Here is a 14,846-nt window from a genome sequence, read left to right on the forward strand (position 1 = left end):
CGCCTCCCTCCCGCGCCCCCACCGCTGGACCACGGGCGCGGGTGGCCGCAGGCGCCCCAGGCGGCGCGCACCGGCTTAACTGCGCTCCCCTCCGCTCCCCTCCCAGGCGGCCGGCCGCGCTTCCACCGCCCGGACCCTGTGGGCTGGACGCACGGGGCATTGGCTGGTACCCTCGGCACCGGCGGGACACACTCGGCAGCCTGCGGACAGCGTCGCTCCCTCCCAGGCGGAGAGGTCCCCGCCGGCGAGATGCGACTCCCCGGCCCCCGCGCGCTCCTCCTCCTGCTGCTGCTCGTCGCCGGCTCGGCGCAGCTCGGCGCCCAGGTCAGTGTCTCCCGCCTCCCGGCCGGTGCGCGGACCTGGGCCACCTCCGCTGGAGGCGCGGGCGAAGGGCTCGGAGCGACCTGGGGCTGGGCTGCTTCTCAGGGACAGGCGCCGGACCCACCCGTCCTCCCGCTGGTCACCGCGCAGTCCCTCGCCCCTGCGGCCGTGGGGGTTCTGCCGGGGTCGGGTCGGGTTGGGGGAAGGTCTCCCTGGGTTAGGAAAGGGTGGTCTCTACTGGGTCCCCAGGAGCAGTGCCGGGTACCAACTGGGTCAGAGTCCCCGCCCTCCCACTTCCCATCTCCGTGCGGTTCCCTTGCTCCCATTGCCGCGGACTTTCCCACGCGCGCGTTCCCTCCCGTTTGTGTGCAATGGCGTCTCACTGGGTTTATTGATTGGACCAGACTCACTTTTATATGAAGCAGTAAGATAAGAATGCACACAATGGTGAGGAAAATTAAGGTAAGAATGCACACAATGCAATAAGCAGCAGATGTATCATAGAAGTGTACACCTGAAACGCATATAATGTTAACCAGGTCACCCCAATAAATTTAATTTTTTTAAAAAGCCCCTTCTTGTCAGCACATCTGTCCAGATAAAAATGCATCTTCCGGCCCTAGCTGGTATGGCTCAGTGGATAGAGCGTCGGCCTGCAGACTGAAGGGTCCTGGGTTCGATGGGCTCGATCCCCAGTGCAGGAGGCAGCCGATCGATGATTCTCATCATTGATGTTTCTATCTCTCTCTTTCTCTTTGAAATCAATAAAAACATAAATGTTTTTAAAATGCATCTTCCAGTGGTGGACCTGGAAGTGCTGAATTCACAGCCAGCACCACCAGGTGAGCTCTGGGGTCAGAGGAGCTCCCGCTCTGTGGAGGCGCAGCTTGTGCCCCAGCAATACCGCCCGCAGCAATAACAGTGACGGGGAAGGAAAGCCTGCACATGCCTACTGCACCCAATGACGTTTGTAATGACTCATTGTGATAGGTTTCATGTTTATTGCCCGTCTTTCCCACTACAGGGGCAGGGACCAGCTCCCGGTAGGAGCTCAGTGGAATGAATGGAGCGTGGGCATGCTGGTGGTGGTCTGAGCAGGACCCGGCTGGGCAGCTTCCAGCTGCACATGAGGTCACCTGGGATCTTCTAGAAATCCTGATGCCTGCCTCACCCAGAGATTCTGACTCACCTGGTCTGGGTTGAGACTTAGGCATCAGTATTTAAAAAATTGTCCCTAGTGATTTTAATCAAGCAGGTGCCTAAAACCCAGGGAACCCCAGCTTTCAGCGTTAAAAGCTGTGGACTAGGAAGGGGTTGAAGGCAGAAAAATTTGAGTGGACAAAGGGTTGGACTCATGAGGACCTGAGGTGACTTGTGTGACTGGAGTTCGCCTGATCTGAACACAGGATGAACCGCGGGCCAGACCTGTTGGCTGGTGGAGACTCAGCAAGTGTTTGGAGAATGACTTGTATCCGTGGGACCATCTCCCGCCACAGAAGAGACAGGCGGGGTGCACACAACCCAAGGGCCCCGAGGGACAGGCACGGGAGCTCCTGGCAGCAGCCCACAGGCGTCTGGGGTGCCTGATCCCCGTGTGTGCTCACTGTGTTGTATTAGATGTCATGGTGTGTGTATGTGTGTAGGTGTCTGTGACTGTGTGTGCATGCCTCTGTGTCTGTGAATGCTTGGTTGTATGTGTGATAGTGCGTGTGTGCGTGCACGCGCATGTCTGTGCTGTGCCTTCATGTATGTGTGCGTGCATGTGTGTTATGGGGTGGCGGGGAGCTGCTTCTGCAAGGGTCTGCAGGAGGACCTCGCGGGGACGGACAGTTTCATTTGCTCTTCTGAGGATCTCCATGGCTTTCCTCTCGCGTCCTTCTTGTCAGCACATCTGTCCTGAGCCCACTTTGCAGGTGACCTGCTGAGGAGAGCAGGTGGTCCTGGGGAAGGAGGGAGGTTGAGCGGTGTGGGGATCCCACGAGTGGGAGGCCCTTCCTTAAAACTGCTGTCCACTCTGAAAGGGAGAACATTGAACAATGCCCCGCGCTGGGCGTGCGGGGGTTCAGGGCCTCAGCGTGCTCCTTGCCTGGGGGTTGGTCTATGTGTTCAGAACTCTTCCCCCCTCCCCAGAACCTCTCTTTGTGATCCTATGTCACAGGCTCCAAATTCCTCCGTTTGAAATGCTGCCTTTTATAGCTCAAGGGAAATGTGTTTGGTGCACATGTCCACAGTTTTGACCGCAGAACTATACTCTGTGCATGGTAACCACCACCACAGACAGGACACAGGACAGTGCCCCCAAACCGACCTGCTTTTCATCCTGCAGTTTGTCCTCCCCACAGTGTCACATGAACAGAATCAAAGAGCGCACAGGAATTTGTCTGGCTTCTCCCGTTTAACACAACACAGTTAAGATTCTTCCATGTTGTCCCGAGTACCCATGGTCCTTTTACTACTGCTGAGTAGTCTTCCACTGTGTGGACGCACACGGTTTTTCATGCTTTTTAAAATGTATTTTTATTGACTTCAGAGAAGGGAAGGGAGAGGGAGGGAGAGAGAGAGAAACAACGATGAGAGAGAATCATTGAACGTCTGCCTCCTGCACTCCCCACACTAGGGATGAAGCCCCCAACCCTGGCATGTGCTCTGACCAGGAATCAAACCCTGACCTCCTGGTTCATAGGTTGACGCTCAACAGCTGAGCCATGCCGTCCAGGGCCAGTTTGTTGATCAATGCCCCCGCTGAACTGAACGACACCCGTGGTGACAGTTCCCGTTTTTTGGGTGATTATGAATAGGGCTGCCATGAGCATTCCCACACGGCTCTTTGTGGGACTGTAAATGGTCATTTTTCTTGGGTAAACATCTAGGAGTGGGATTGTCGAGTCATATGGCAATTGTGTATTTAACTTCGGAAAAAACTGCCGAACGATCTTCCCTATTAGTTGTATCCTCTTATGTTCCCACCAGCAGTGTATAAGGCTCCGTTACTCTGCATCCGAGTACTGTCTGGTTTGTTTGCTCTTGGGTCATTGGAATAAATAGTGTATCTCCTTGAGGTTTGGATTCCCATTTCCCTAAGGACTAATTACTTTGGAGAGCTTTTCGTGTGCTTATTTGTCAGATGAGTAGTCGTTGGGTGAAGTGTCTGCTCAAGCCTTCTGCCCAATTTAAAAATGGGTTGTTTCCTTATCAAATTTTGAGTGTTCTCTGTATGTTCTAAATACAAGTCCTTCTCCAGACCTGTGAGTTACAAGTATTTTCTCCCAGTAGTTTGTCTCAGTGTCTTTCCCAGAGCAAAGGCTTTACATTTTGATGAAGTCCAGTTGATCCATTTTTTATTTTATGGATCGCACTTTTGGTGTCAAGCTCTTAGGAACTCTGCAGAAGGCGCCAGAGCTCTTGAGACCCTGCCCTAGCACGGCCTGGGAGTTAGGTTCATCCAGGTCACAGTGTGGGGTGCCCCAGCTGTCTGTGCCTGACCCGGGCTGTTGGGGCGGATGGACTGGGTGGGTGGGTGTGGGGCGCTGGTGTCTCAGGAGTGTACGAGTAGAAAGGCAGGGGGATGGGCTGGTTTGCTGTAAAAGGGGTGCTGGGGGCAGGGAGGGTGTTCCCTTGTCCCAGAGCTCCAGCAATCGGCTGGCCTGAGTCCACAGGCCCCAGAAGCCAGGACATCAGACACAGAAACCAGACCATGTGGTTAATACAGACCCAGTCCCGGGACTGGGACTTCGCTTCCACTGCATCCTGTTGGCCAGAGCAGGTCACAAGGCCAGCCCAGATGCGAGAGGCGGGAAAACAGATTTCCCTCTCTATGGGAAAAGCGGCCGTTTCTTTGCAGATGGTGTGGGAGTGGGCAGGAGGCCTGTAGCGATCGCTGCAAACCTTCCATCACGGGACCCAGAGATGCACCCGCCACAGGCCCCTGTGCTTGGACGAAAGGGTGCAGTCAGGGTGAGGATGGGCAAAGGGAGGCCTTGCTGACGTGGTGGCTTTCTCCAGCGCCTCCCCCTTTCCCGGCACCTTTAGGGAAGGGCTCGAGCCCTGTCCCGGGCGCCCCGGCTGCTGAGAAGAGCGGAGGCCTCTCTACCCCCAGGACAGCGCCTGGCCCCAGGGCCTCGGGCAGTGGGTGTGGAGGGTGTGGACCGAGAGCAGCAGCTGCGGTTTCCTGGTGCGCCTGGGGTCCCTGAGTCAGGATCCAGTCCGGCCCCACTCGCCCCAGAGGATCCTGTGGACACCAGACTGGATCCCAGGACCACCAAGCCACTGTGATCTGGGAGGCTGCTCCCCGCACCATGTGGACACTGTCCCCCCTCCACACGCCTGCCCAGACCTGCGTCCTGGCCGCTGCCCCAGGAGGAGTCTTCCTCTCCTGACTACTGACAGGCCTGACTGTGCTGGTCGCTCCCAGGACCCACAGGGCAGCGGTGGGGCTGCTGGACTTCTGAGGATCTGTCCATGGGCTGTGCTGCCCTGGGGACACAGGGCAGACTCCCTGGGTGGTGGAACTTTCTAGATCCTTTCAGACCTTCTGCCAACATCTTCCATGCTTCTCAGAAACTGCCTGGGACCTAAATGCAGGCCATTACATGCATTTTCACTGAAGAAGGAACAGCACCTGTCATCTGACGGGACCCAGGCCTACCCATTTCAGCATGTCCACCTGCACCTCAGGGAAGGGATGACTCATGTCCCTGTGCCTGGGACAGTGTACGCTTCTGGCAGCCTGGCCTCCAGGACCTTCCCAGGGAGAGCAAGGCCCGAGGAACTTGTCCTGGGGCTGGTGTCCCAGCGGGACTAAGAGAGGTGGGAGGCCGGTGGAGCTCCAGGGCCTCCGCGTCCCCAAGCTGCCCTTTGTCCACTGAGGCCATCGGGTTGGCCACTGGCTCAGACCTTTCCCTTTCCACTGAAGATCATGTTATCTCTGGACCCTCATTAAAGGGGAGGGTGCACTGCAGCCCTGGAGGACCCTCCCTCTGCTCACCCACTTCTGCAGGGGGCGCAGGGTCCGGGTCCGAGAGCATGACCGGTACCCGCTGTGCAGCCCAGGGAGCTGAGAGAATCAGACGGCTTCAGGCTGAGAGGAAGGAAAGGGAAGTGCCCAGACCTCCAAGGCAGGGTGTCTGTAGAAGCCCAGGCAGCACAGAACCGCTTGAGGGGAATGACAGACACCAGGCAGTCATTTACACGGTAGCAAGTACACATGTTCCTTCACCTGACCCCTCAAGGCTCCTGCGATCTAGGCCTTTTCTCTGATTGCCTCATTAGAGACTTCACCCTCCCGGAAGGAGCTCATAGTAAGATGACAAGCTCGTTCAACACCTGTGTCCTGGGACGGTCCCGCTGCCGGGCCGGTGCTGCTCTGGGCCTGGGCGGCAGTGCAGCAAGTGCAGAAGATGCCCAGTGCCCGGGCCTGCCCCCCTCTTCCTGCTGCGTGCCCTGCGGCAAGTTCCTACCTCCTGTGACTCGGGGTCCTGCTCTGACCAGTGGGGGTAATAGACACGCCCCTCTCGTGGGGTCCTGCGAAGGAGGAAGTGAATGTCAGAGAACAGGGTCCACAGTGAGCCTCGGTACGTGCCAGGGGAGAGAAGACGAGGCAGACCCAGGCCCTGCTGTCACATAGCACCAAGCCGGGAGAGAAAACATTAACCTGAGACGTATCAAAAGCAGACACCTGGAGTGGGGTGCTGTGTTGCCGGGAGGCTGGGGTTCCTGTTACTCAATAGGCAGGTCAGGGCTCTCTAGTGGAAGTGGACAGGGGAGCCTGGCTTTTGAGGACGGGGAGATTTTCTGGGCACAGGAAGCAGCCAGTGCGAAGGCTGCGCCGTGGAAAGGAGCTTGCCGAGGCGTGTGGAGAACAGAGGGGTCCAAATGCTGAGCTCGGAGAAGAGGGAGCAGAGTAATGCCCCTCAAAGACATCTGTCTTCCCATCCCTGAAACCTGGGAGCCTTACCTCGAATTTAGCCCAGTGTCGGACTTCTGACCTACAGACTGTGAAGTAATCATTTGTGTTGTGAGCTGCCAAGTTTATGTCGATTTGTTACAGCGGCAACAGACACGCGTACACGGTCAGCTCCATGGTGGGGCGTGTGCCTGAATTCCCCCGGAGGTGGGGCGGGGGCTGCGGGGGGAACCCCCTGCGGGGTTTTCACAAGGAAGGGATGCCGTCTGGCCTCCAGCCTCAGAGATCCCAGGAAGGAGAGGGAGGACGTGGAGAGCAGGTGGGCCGCACATGCCGGGGTCCAGGACAGCACAGGTGCATTGCACCCAGAAACACTGGGGGTTTTCTCTAGAGTTTAGGACAAGCGGAAAACACCACCTGCTTCATTTGCCACAGCTCCAGGCTAGTTACTCTAAGAATAAGGACTCCAGGCCCAGAACCCACGCCAAGGCCAAGTGTACAGCACTCATTGTCCCTCCTTTGGGTTTGCCCATACTTCCTGCCGGGACCAGGCCCTCGGCTCCCGCCCTCTCACCCCACCTCCACGGAGCCGACAGTAGGAGACCAGCCTTCGGCAAATGCAGATGTCAGTTTTCAGTAGTCACATGAGTCTTGGATCATGTGTGGATGTACACACACGTGTGTTGCACTGAAACAACCAGCACCGGTGCAGACATTCCTGGGAGGGCCTATCTGTGTTGGGGGGCAGTGGGGAACTCAGAGGGGCTGCGCACAAACTGGGGGCCTTCTCTGAGCCCCTCATCCTGGTTGCCCTGGGTGAACACGCTCTCCGAATGGATGGGCCTTAGGGGAGATATTGACTGAAGACAACACTGATGCTATTAAAGGCACAACTGGTCTGCAGGTGAACGTGGCAACGGGACAGCAAGCAGGTGAAAGAATCGGGTGGGTTTGGGGAGTGAGTCGAATAGGACTGCCTGGGCTCACACTACCTCATTCCTGCTCCTCCTTCCGTCTGTCTGGAGGTTCATTCGCGTGGGCATCGCGTGTAGCCAGATTTCAAAGTTATCGGTAGCTTGTTTGCTGCCCGCAGGCATGCAGAGGGGCCAGGGGCAGGTGACCAGAGGTGGCCCTCAAGGGAGCAAGGGGTGCTGCGACACGAGATCAGGAGGTGGGCAGAGGTGGGCCCCTGGGGGTTCCCGAGGACTCCTCTAAAGTGGGCCCAGCCTTCCTGTCACTTCAGGGGCTGGGGAAGGTGCCCTGGGGTTGAGGTCTCAGTGTGTCGCCGTGACTACTTGGCTCCCTGTCTGTGAAGTGGGCACAATAATGGTGCCACCTCCTGTGGTTGACGTGAGCATCTCGTGACTCGTGTGAAGTGTGGCCACAGTGCCAGCTCTTGGCACCCCCTGCGGCCCCCGCTCTCCTGGCCGTTTTACAAAGCAGACGGGAAGGGGGCTTGGGTGTGAATATATAATTATGGGCAGCCAGGATGGCAAAAACCCCAAATGCCCTGAGCACCCCGGGCCCAGACCCTAGAGGGAGGCTCTGTCTGAAGGAGACGGTTCATTTTATGTGTCCACTCAGCTGGGCCACAGCATCCAGGTAGTTGGTCAGTCACCAGGCTAGGAGTTGCTGTGAAGGTAATTTTTGGACATAAATAGCATTAAAGCATAAAGCAGGTGTGTGGGTCTCCGTCCAAAAGACCGACATCCCGACGGAGACACCAAGAACGTTTCTAACACACCTTGGGCTCGAGCTGCAGCCTCACTCCTCCCGGGTCCCAGCCTCCACTCCTCCCGGGACCCAGCCTCCTCCCCTCCTGTGTCCCAGCCTCCACTCCTCCTGGGTCCCAGCCTCCTCCCCTCCTGTGTCCCAGCCTTCACTCCTCCAGGGTCCCAGCCTCCACTCCTCCAGGGTCCCAGCCTCCACTCCTCCTGGGTCCCAGCTTCCTCCCCTCCTGTGTCCCAGCCTTCACTCCTCCAGGGTCCCAGCCTTCACTCCTCCCGGGTCCCAGCCTTCCCTCCTCCAGGGTCCCAGCCTCCACTCCTCCTGGGTCCCAGCCTCCTCCCCTCCTGTGTCCCAGCCTTCACTCCTCCAGGGTCCCAGCCTCCACTCCTCCCGGGTCCCAGCCTTCCCTCCTCCAGGGTCCCAGCCTCCACTCCTCCCGGGTCCCAGCCTCCACTCCTCCCAGGTCCCAGCCTTCCCTCCTCCAGGGTCCCAGCCTCCACTCCTCCCGGGTCCCAGCCTCCACTCCTCCCGGGTCCCAGCCTCCACTCCTCCCGGGTCCCAGCCTTCACTCCTCCCGGGTCCCAGCCTCCACTCCTCCCGGGTCCCAGCCTTCACTCCTCCCGGGACCCAGCCTCCACTCCTCCCGGGTCCCAGCCTTCACTCCTCCTGGGTCCCAGCCTCCACTCCTCCTGGGTCCCAACCTTCACTCCTCCTGGGTCCCAGCCTTCACTCCTCCAGGGTCCCAGCTTCCACTCCTCCTGGTCCCAGCCTCCGCTCACCCCCAGTTCCAGCCTCCACTCCTCCTGGGTCACAGCCTCCACTCCTCCCAGGTCACAGCCTCCACTCCTCCCGGGTCCCAGCCTCCACTCCTCCCGGGTCCCAGCCTCCACTCCTCCTGGGTCCCAGCCTCCACTCCTCCCGGGTCCCAGCCTGCCCGGCCCTGCGGGTGTGGACTTGCAGCCCCGAAATCGCGTGAGCCAGTTCCGCACAGCAAACTTCTCTGCCTTCACTGTCTCTCTCAGATGTAAACATGTGCCATACACGTCCTCTTGGTCCTGTTTCTCTGGGGGACCCTGACGGCCACAGGGCCTTTCCCAGGAGCACCCACTTTCTCCCCTCCTCCATGTGGGTGCTGGGCAAAGGCCACTGGAATAGGCGATGTCGAGGGGGTTAGAACCCACCTCTGACTCGGTCTAAAATGAAAATAACTTCTGGAGAAGAACCCGCGCAGATCCGACATGACTCAGACGCCAAGGGCTCGAGCTTGGCTAGCAGGCACCCACTTGGCAAGTGTGCTCGGGCCTCTCGCAGACCCAACGGTATCAAAACATGTGTTCCCATTAGCAAAATGCTGACAAGACGCATAGCTGCGGCTCAAGCGAAACCAGCTCAGGGGACGGCCCCTCAAGGTCTGCGGGGTCATCTGTGGTCGCTTTGGGGTCACTGGGATGGTTCTCAGAGTCACTGTTCCAAGACTGTCACGGTGGGGAGACCATCGAGACAGGTCATGTGAGAACAACAGCCTCAAAGAACACTCCCCACTCCCCATGCACCCCACGCGTCCTTGGAGCTTCACTCCCTTTGCTGTCTTGAGAACAGACTCTGCGTCTTAAACATCATTTATTTATTTATTTATTTTGTTGATTTTTTAAAAATTTATTTCAGAGAGGAAGGGAGAGGGAGAGAGAGAGAAACATCAGTGATGAGAGAGAATCATTGATCAGCCTCGTGCACGCCCCACACTGGGGATCCAGCCCGCAACCTGGGCATGTGCCCTGACCAGGAATCAAACTGACCTTCTGGTTCAAAGGTTAATGCTCAATCACTGAGCCCAAAAGTCCAGGAGGCCTGGATGGAGTGGGAGGAGTCAGGCCTACCAAGTCTGGCAAAGTGATGGGGTGAGCTGGAATGGGGGGGCACACACATCGTCTGCGACATCACGCCTGGGCCAGCGGGTAGGGCCCTGTCTCGGCTCCGAGGGAGGGAGTGCCCTGAGCTCTGGGCATCTCCCTTAGATCCACCACCGCAGGAGCTCAAGAGAAAGCATGGGGGGAGCATGGACACGATTTCCCTGTGGGGGTGGCAGGAGGTGGGTGGAGGGTAGCTCTGTGGCCTCATGGCTCCCCAGAGCCTTAGGGCCAGGCCCCACCCTCCCAGTTCTCAGCACTGGCCTGTGCTCAGAGCCACCTCTGCCACCCCCACGTTTCAAATAAGTTTTTAATTTAAAGAAACGGAAACTATTTTCATTATTTATCATCCACGGTGTAAGCAGGTAGTGGAGCCAGGCTCGGAAGGGATGGAAACCTCCACCATCTGAGGGGATCTCTTTAAAAATATTTAAGATGAGGGTCCCTTGAGGCCCTGGAAGAGGTTTGTGGAGGTGGGGCCCTGACACCAGCCTTCCTCAGCCTCTGGGATACCTTCCTCCCGGGTGTGGACTTGACCTTTGCCCAATCACAGCCCAGGAGCCTCCGCCGGAGCGGGAGGTCAGCTGTGGAAGGGCAGTGAGCTGTGGTTGATTTGGACAGTTAGGATCTGGGCCCCTTTGCTGTGGCAGGGCCAGGCTGAAGGGCAGGTGGTGACACCTGAGGGTCCAACTTGCTCGTGTCCCTGAGCCTCGGAGGCCCCCACATCCCCCAGTGACCTCATCAAGGCTACGTTTGAGGAGGAAAATGGTTTGTCTTCAGTCCGGGGCTCCTCGTGGTCCAGAGCAGGGGATGCGGTGAGTGTGGGAGGGAAGCGGCCAGACAGATGGAGGGAGCACGGAGCCCCTCCCAGACTGAAGGAGCACAGAGGAGCAGAAGTGGTATCCAGGCCCGGGTCCAACAAGCTGCTCTGCTTCTTGGTGTGAAACGATGCCACAGCCCAGTGTCCACAAGAAAGCGGACGGAGCCTGCGCCCCGTGGCCCAGCGTGTGGTGAGGACCCTCGTGTGTGCACGTGTGTCCCATCCAAAAGTGGGACCGACAGCAGTTAGCAGTGGTGGCGCTGGTCACGGGGTTGGTTCTTTGTCTTGAGGTTTTGTAGGGAGTATGCTTTATGACCAAGTGACATGATAACGCCTTCTCGGTCTAAAAAGGGGACACACTCGGGTCTCCTGTGCCCTCCACGGCCCCATTTGTGCCCATAATGCAGATCTCTTGAGCACCTGGCTCTGCAGATGAATTCAGGTAACGGCAGGTGACAGATTCTGAGCATGGCTCCCAAGGGCTCCATTTAGCACTTTGGGATCAGGGAGCCACCCTTATAATAGCAGCTGCCGCCAACTCATCAAACGTCACATCCGCAGGCACTAAATCTGTTTCCCTGGTACCCGGCCCAGACCCCACATGCTGGCTGCCAAGACCTCAAGGGCCTTCCTTTATTCCCCCCTCTTGGGGGCTTTCCTTTTTGTTTCTTCTAGTTGTATTGAGCTATAATTGACATACAACACTGTATTAGTTTCAGGTGTACAGCTTAGTGATTTGATATATGCATATATTGTGAAATGATCACCACCATAAGTCTAGTTCATGTCTATCACCTCACATAATTACAAATTGTTTTTCTTGTGATGAGAACTTTCATGATCTACTCTCTTAGCAACTTTCAAACATGCAGCCCAGTACTGTTGACTACATCACCTGCTGTACATTAGGTCCCCAGGACCCATAGCGGGACTTTTTATCGTTTGATCACCTTCAACTATTTTCACCATCACCCACCCCCAGCTTCTGGCAACCACCAATTTATTCTCTGTATCCATGAGTTTGTTGGTTGTTGTTTTTTACATTCCACATACAGGTGAGATCATACAGTATTTATCTTTCTCTGTCTGACTTATTTCACTTAGCATAATGCCCTCAAGGTCTATCCATATTGTTGCAAATCGCAGGATTTTCTTCATCTTTTATGGCGGAATTGTATATACAGGGTGTCCCCCAAAATATATACACACTTTAACAGTTGATAGCTCAATTGTGAAAATGAAATGTATTTTAATAAACATTGCCTTTATAATTATTCAAAGTGTGCATATATATATGTTTTTGGGACTATATATATATATCATATCACATATCACATTCTTTTTCCATTCATCCATCAGTGGACACTTAGATTCTGTCCATGTCTTGGCTATTGAGAATAATGCTGTAGCCCTGGTCGGTGTGGCTCAGTTGGTTGGGCGTCGTCCCATGCACCGGGAAGGTTGCCAGTTCAATTGCTGGTCAGGACACATGCCCGGGTTTGGGGCTCAATCCCTAATAGGGGCTTGTAGGAGGTAGTTGATGGATGTTTCCCTCCCACATCAATGTTTCACTCTCTCTCCCTCTCCCTTCCTGTCTCTCTAAAAATCAATTAAAAAAAAAAGAATGCTGTAGTGAACATAGGAGTGCATTTTTTAATTACAGTTTTCGTTTTCTTTAGATAAATACCCAGAAGTGGAATTGCTGGGTCATAAGATAGTTGTATTTTTAATTTAAAAATTTTAATTGATTTTTAGAGAAAGTGGAAGGGAGGGGGAGAAACATTGATGTGAGAAAAAAACATCAGTTGGCTGCCTCCTACACATCCCTTACCAGGAATTGAACCCAAAACCTGGGCATGTGCCCTGACCAGCAGTTGAACTGGCAACCTTTTGGTGGACATGACGATGCCCAACCAACTGAGCCACACCAGCCAGGGCTATATTTTTAATTTTTTGAGGAACTTCCATACTGCTTTCCACGGTGGCTGCATCAATCTGTATTCCCATCCACACTGGGAGAGGGTTCCCTTTTCTCTACATCCTCACCAACACGTGTTTGTTGGTTTATTGATTATAGCCATTCTGACAGGTGTGAGGTGCTAGCTCATTGTGGTTTTGATTTGTATTTCCCTGATGATTGATTAATGATGTCACTCACCTTTTCATGTACCTGTTAGTCACGTCCTCTTTGGGAAAATGTCTATTTAGATCCTCTGTCCAATTATATATACTAGAGGCCCGGTGTTCAAAAATTTGTGCATTTCGGCGGGGGGGGGGGGGGTCCCTCAGCCCGGCCTGCACCTCTTGCAGTCTGGGACCCCTTGGGGGATGTCCACAGTCGGAGGTGGGAGAGGCTCCCGGCACCACCGCTTCGCTCGCCAGCCATGAGCCCTGCTTCTGGCAGAGTGGTGCTCTGCCTGTAGGAGTGCACTAACCACCAGGGAGCAGCTTCTGCGTTGAGCGTCAGTTTGCTGTTTGGTTGATTTGCATATTACCCTTTTATTATATAGGATTATTGATTTCAGAGAGGGAGAGATAGAAACATCAGTGATGACACAGAATAGTTGACCAGCTGCCTTCTGTACACCCGCTACTGGGGATCGAGCCCTCAGCTCAGGCATGTGCCCTGACTGGGAATGGAACCGTGACCTCCTGGTTCATAGCTCGATGCTCAACCACTGAGCAACACCAGCCAGGCCTCAGCCCATTTTTTAATAGGATTGTTTGGGTTTCTTTGCTGTTGTGTTGTGTGAGTTATTTATATATTTTGAATATTAATCCCTTAACTGATGTGTTATTTGCAAATATTTTCTCCCATTCAGTAGGTTGCTTTTTCATTTGATTGATGGTTTGTTTCCTTTGTTGTGTAAAAGCTTTTTCGTTTGATGTAGTCCTTCTTGCTTATTTTGCTTTTGGTGTCAAATCCAAAAAAAAATCATTACCGAGACTGGTGTCAAGGAGTTTTCCACCTATGTTTTCTTCTAGGAGTTTTATGGTTTCACGTCTTACATTCAAGTCTTTATTCCAATTTGAGTTGACTTTTGTGTATGGTGGGTCCCATTTCATTATTTTATCTGTGGCTGTCCGGTCTTCCCAACACCATCGGTTGAAGAGACTGTCTTCCTTCCCCATTGTATATTCTTGATTCCTTTGCATTAATAATTGACCATCTGTCCATGGATTTATTTCTAGGCTCTCAAGGATCTTCCTCTGCTAGCATCACTCCTTCGATGCTGGAGGCGGGAATGTATGGGCCTCGGCTTCCCAACCTTCCCTCAGCAGGTCCACCCACAACTCACCTCTCCCTCCCGCCTGGCATGTGGCCTTAGTGTGCTTGGTCTGAAGGGTTTTCCATTATGACTGGATGAGCCCTTCTCACGCCTAATGAGCATTTAGGGGGAAAGCAGCTGGTGCTCACTTTCCACAGTGCGGGGGCCGGGGGTCCCGGGAAGGGTACCTAGACCAGAGGATGGTTGTGCCCAAACATGCACGGGCGTAGACACACTTGGCTGCTGCGCCTCGTTCCCTCCACACACGCTCCCCTTCTTTCTGGGGCTCCATGCCACCCCCAGGTTCGCCACAGTGGTCTTGGCACCAATCTCCTCCTCCTCTCCCCAATTTTAAAACAGCCCTTCTGTGTCCCTTGGGGCAGCCCCAGCCCAGCGAGCCCTCTCCCAGCTAGGGAGGCAGCTGCTGGCTTGGCTCAACGTGGAGAGGGATGTTTCTTCCACTCCCTCTCCACTTCCAGCTCCACCATCCAGGCCATGCAGCCTTGCAAAGAGTTAGAAATTTACTCCTATGGGGTATTTTGCTTGGGCCATCGAGTTACCAATTTCTATTTCAGATGAATCAAGAAGATCACTCATCGTCCAGGGGCTTGTGGGGGACGGCTTAGGTTGGCAAATGGGAGCCAGCTGGGGCCCAGCCAGACTCCATAGCGCCTAAGCCCCATGATCTCGGGAAAGCTGCTTGACTTTCAGCCTCTGTATCTTCGTCGGTGACAGACACGATCCCAAGCCTTGCTCCAGCCACTAGTACTCTCCGAAGTGAACTTCTCAATGTCAATCACACATAAGCCACGAAGCCATTTAATCAAAGCAGCTCTTTTTTAAGGGAGGGGCGTGGGTGTGGGAAGTGAGGCCTGAGCGGGATGTCTGGGCAATGCTGG

The 14,846-nt window shown here is 55.1% G+C and overlaps 1 protein-coding gene across 1 annotated transcript in view; it reads left to right on the forward strand.

Moving 5' to 3' along the window:
* Window positions 1-249: 249 nt before the first annotated feature.
* FBLN7 (fibulin 7) overlaps window positions 250-14,846 on the forward strand; it is a 31,331-nt gene continuing 16,734 nt past the window's right edge. The window contains exons 1-2 of the mRNA XM_054728543.1: window positions 250-324; window positions 13,570-13,612. Coding sequence (XP_054584518.1) covers window positions 250-324; window positions 13,570-13,612 — 118 coding nt within the window. The remainder of the gene's footprint in view (window positions 325-13,569; window positions 13,613-14,846) is intronic.

This window comes from Eptesicus fuscus, chromosome 16 (assembly GCF_027574615.1).
Source record: "Eptesicus fuscus isolate TK198812 chromosome 16, DD_ASM_mEF_20220401, whole genome shotgun sequence".
In the NCBI taxonomy this organism is placed as follows: Eukaryota; Metazoa; Chordata; class Mammalia; order Chiroptera; family Vespertilionidae; genus Eptesicus; species Eptesicus fuscus.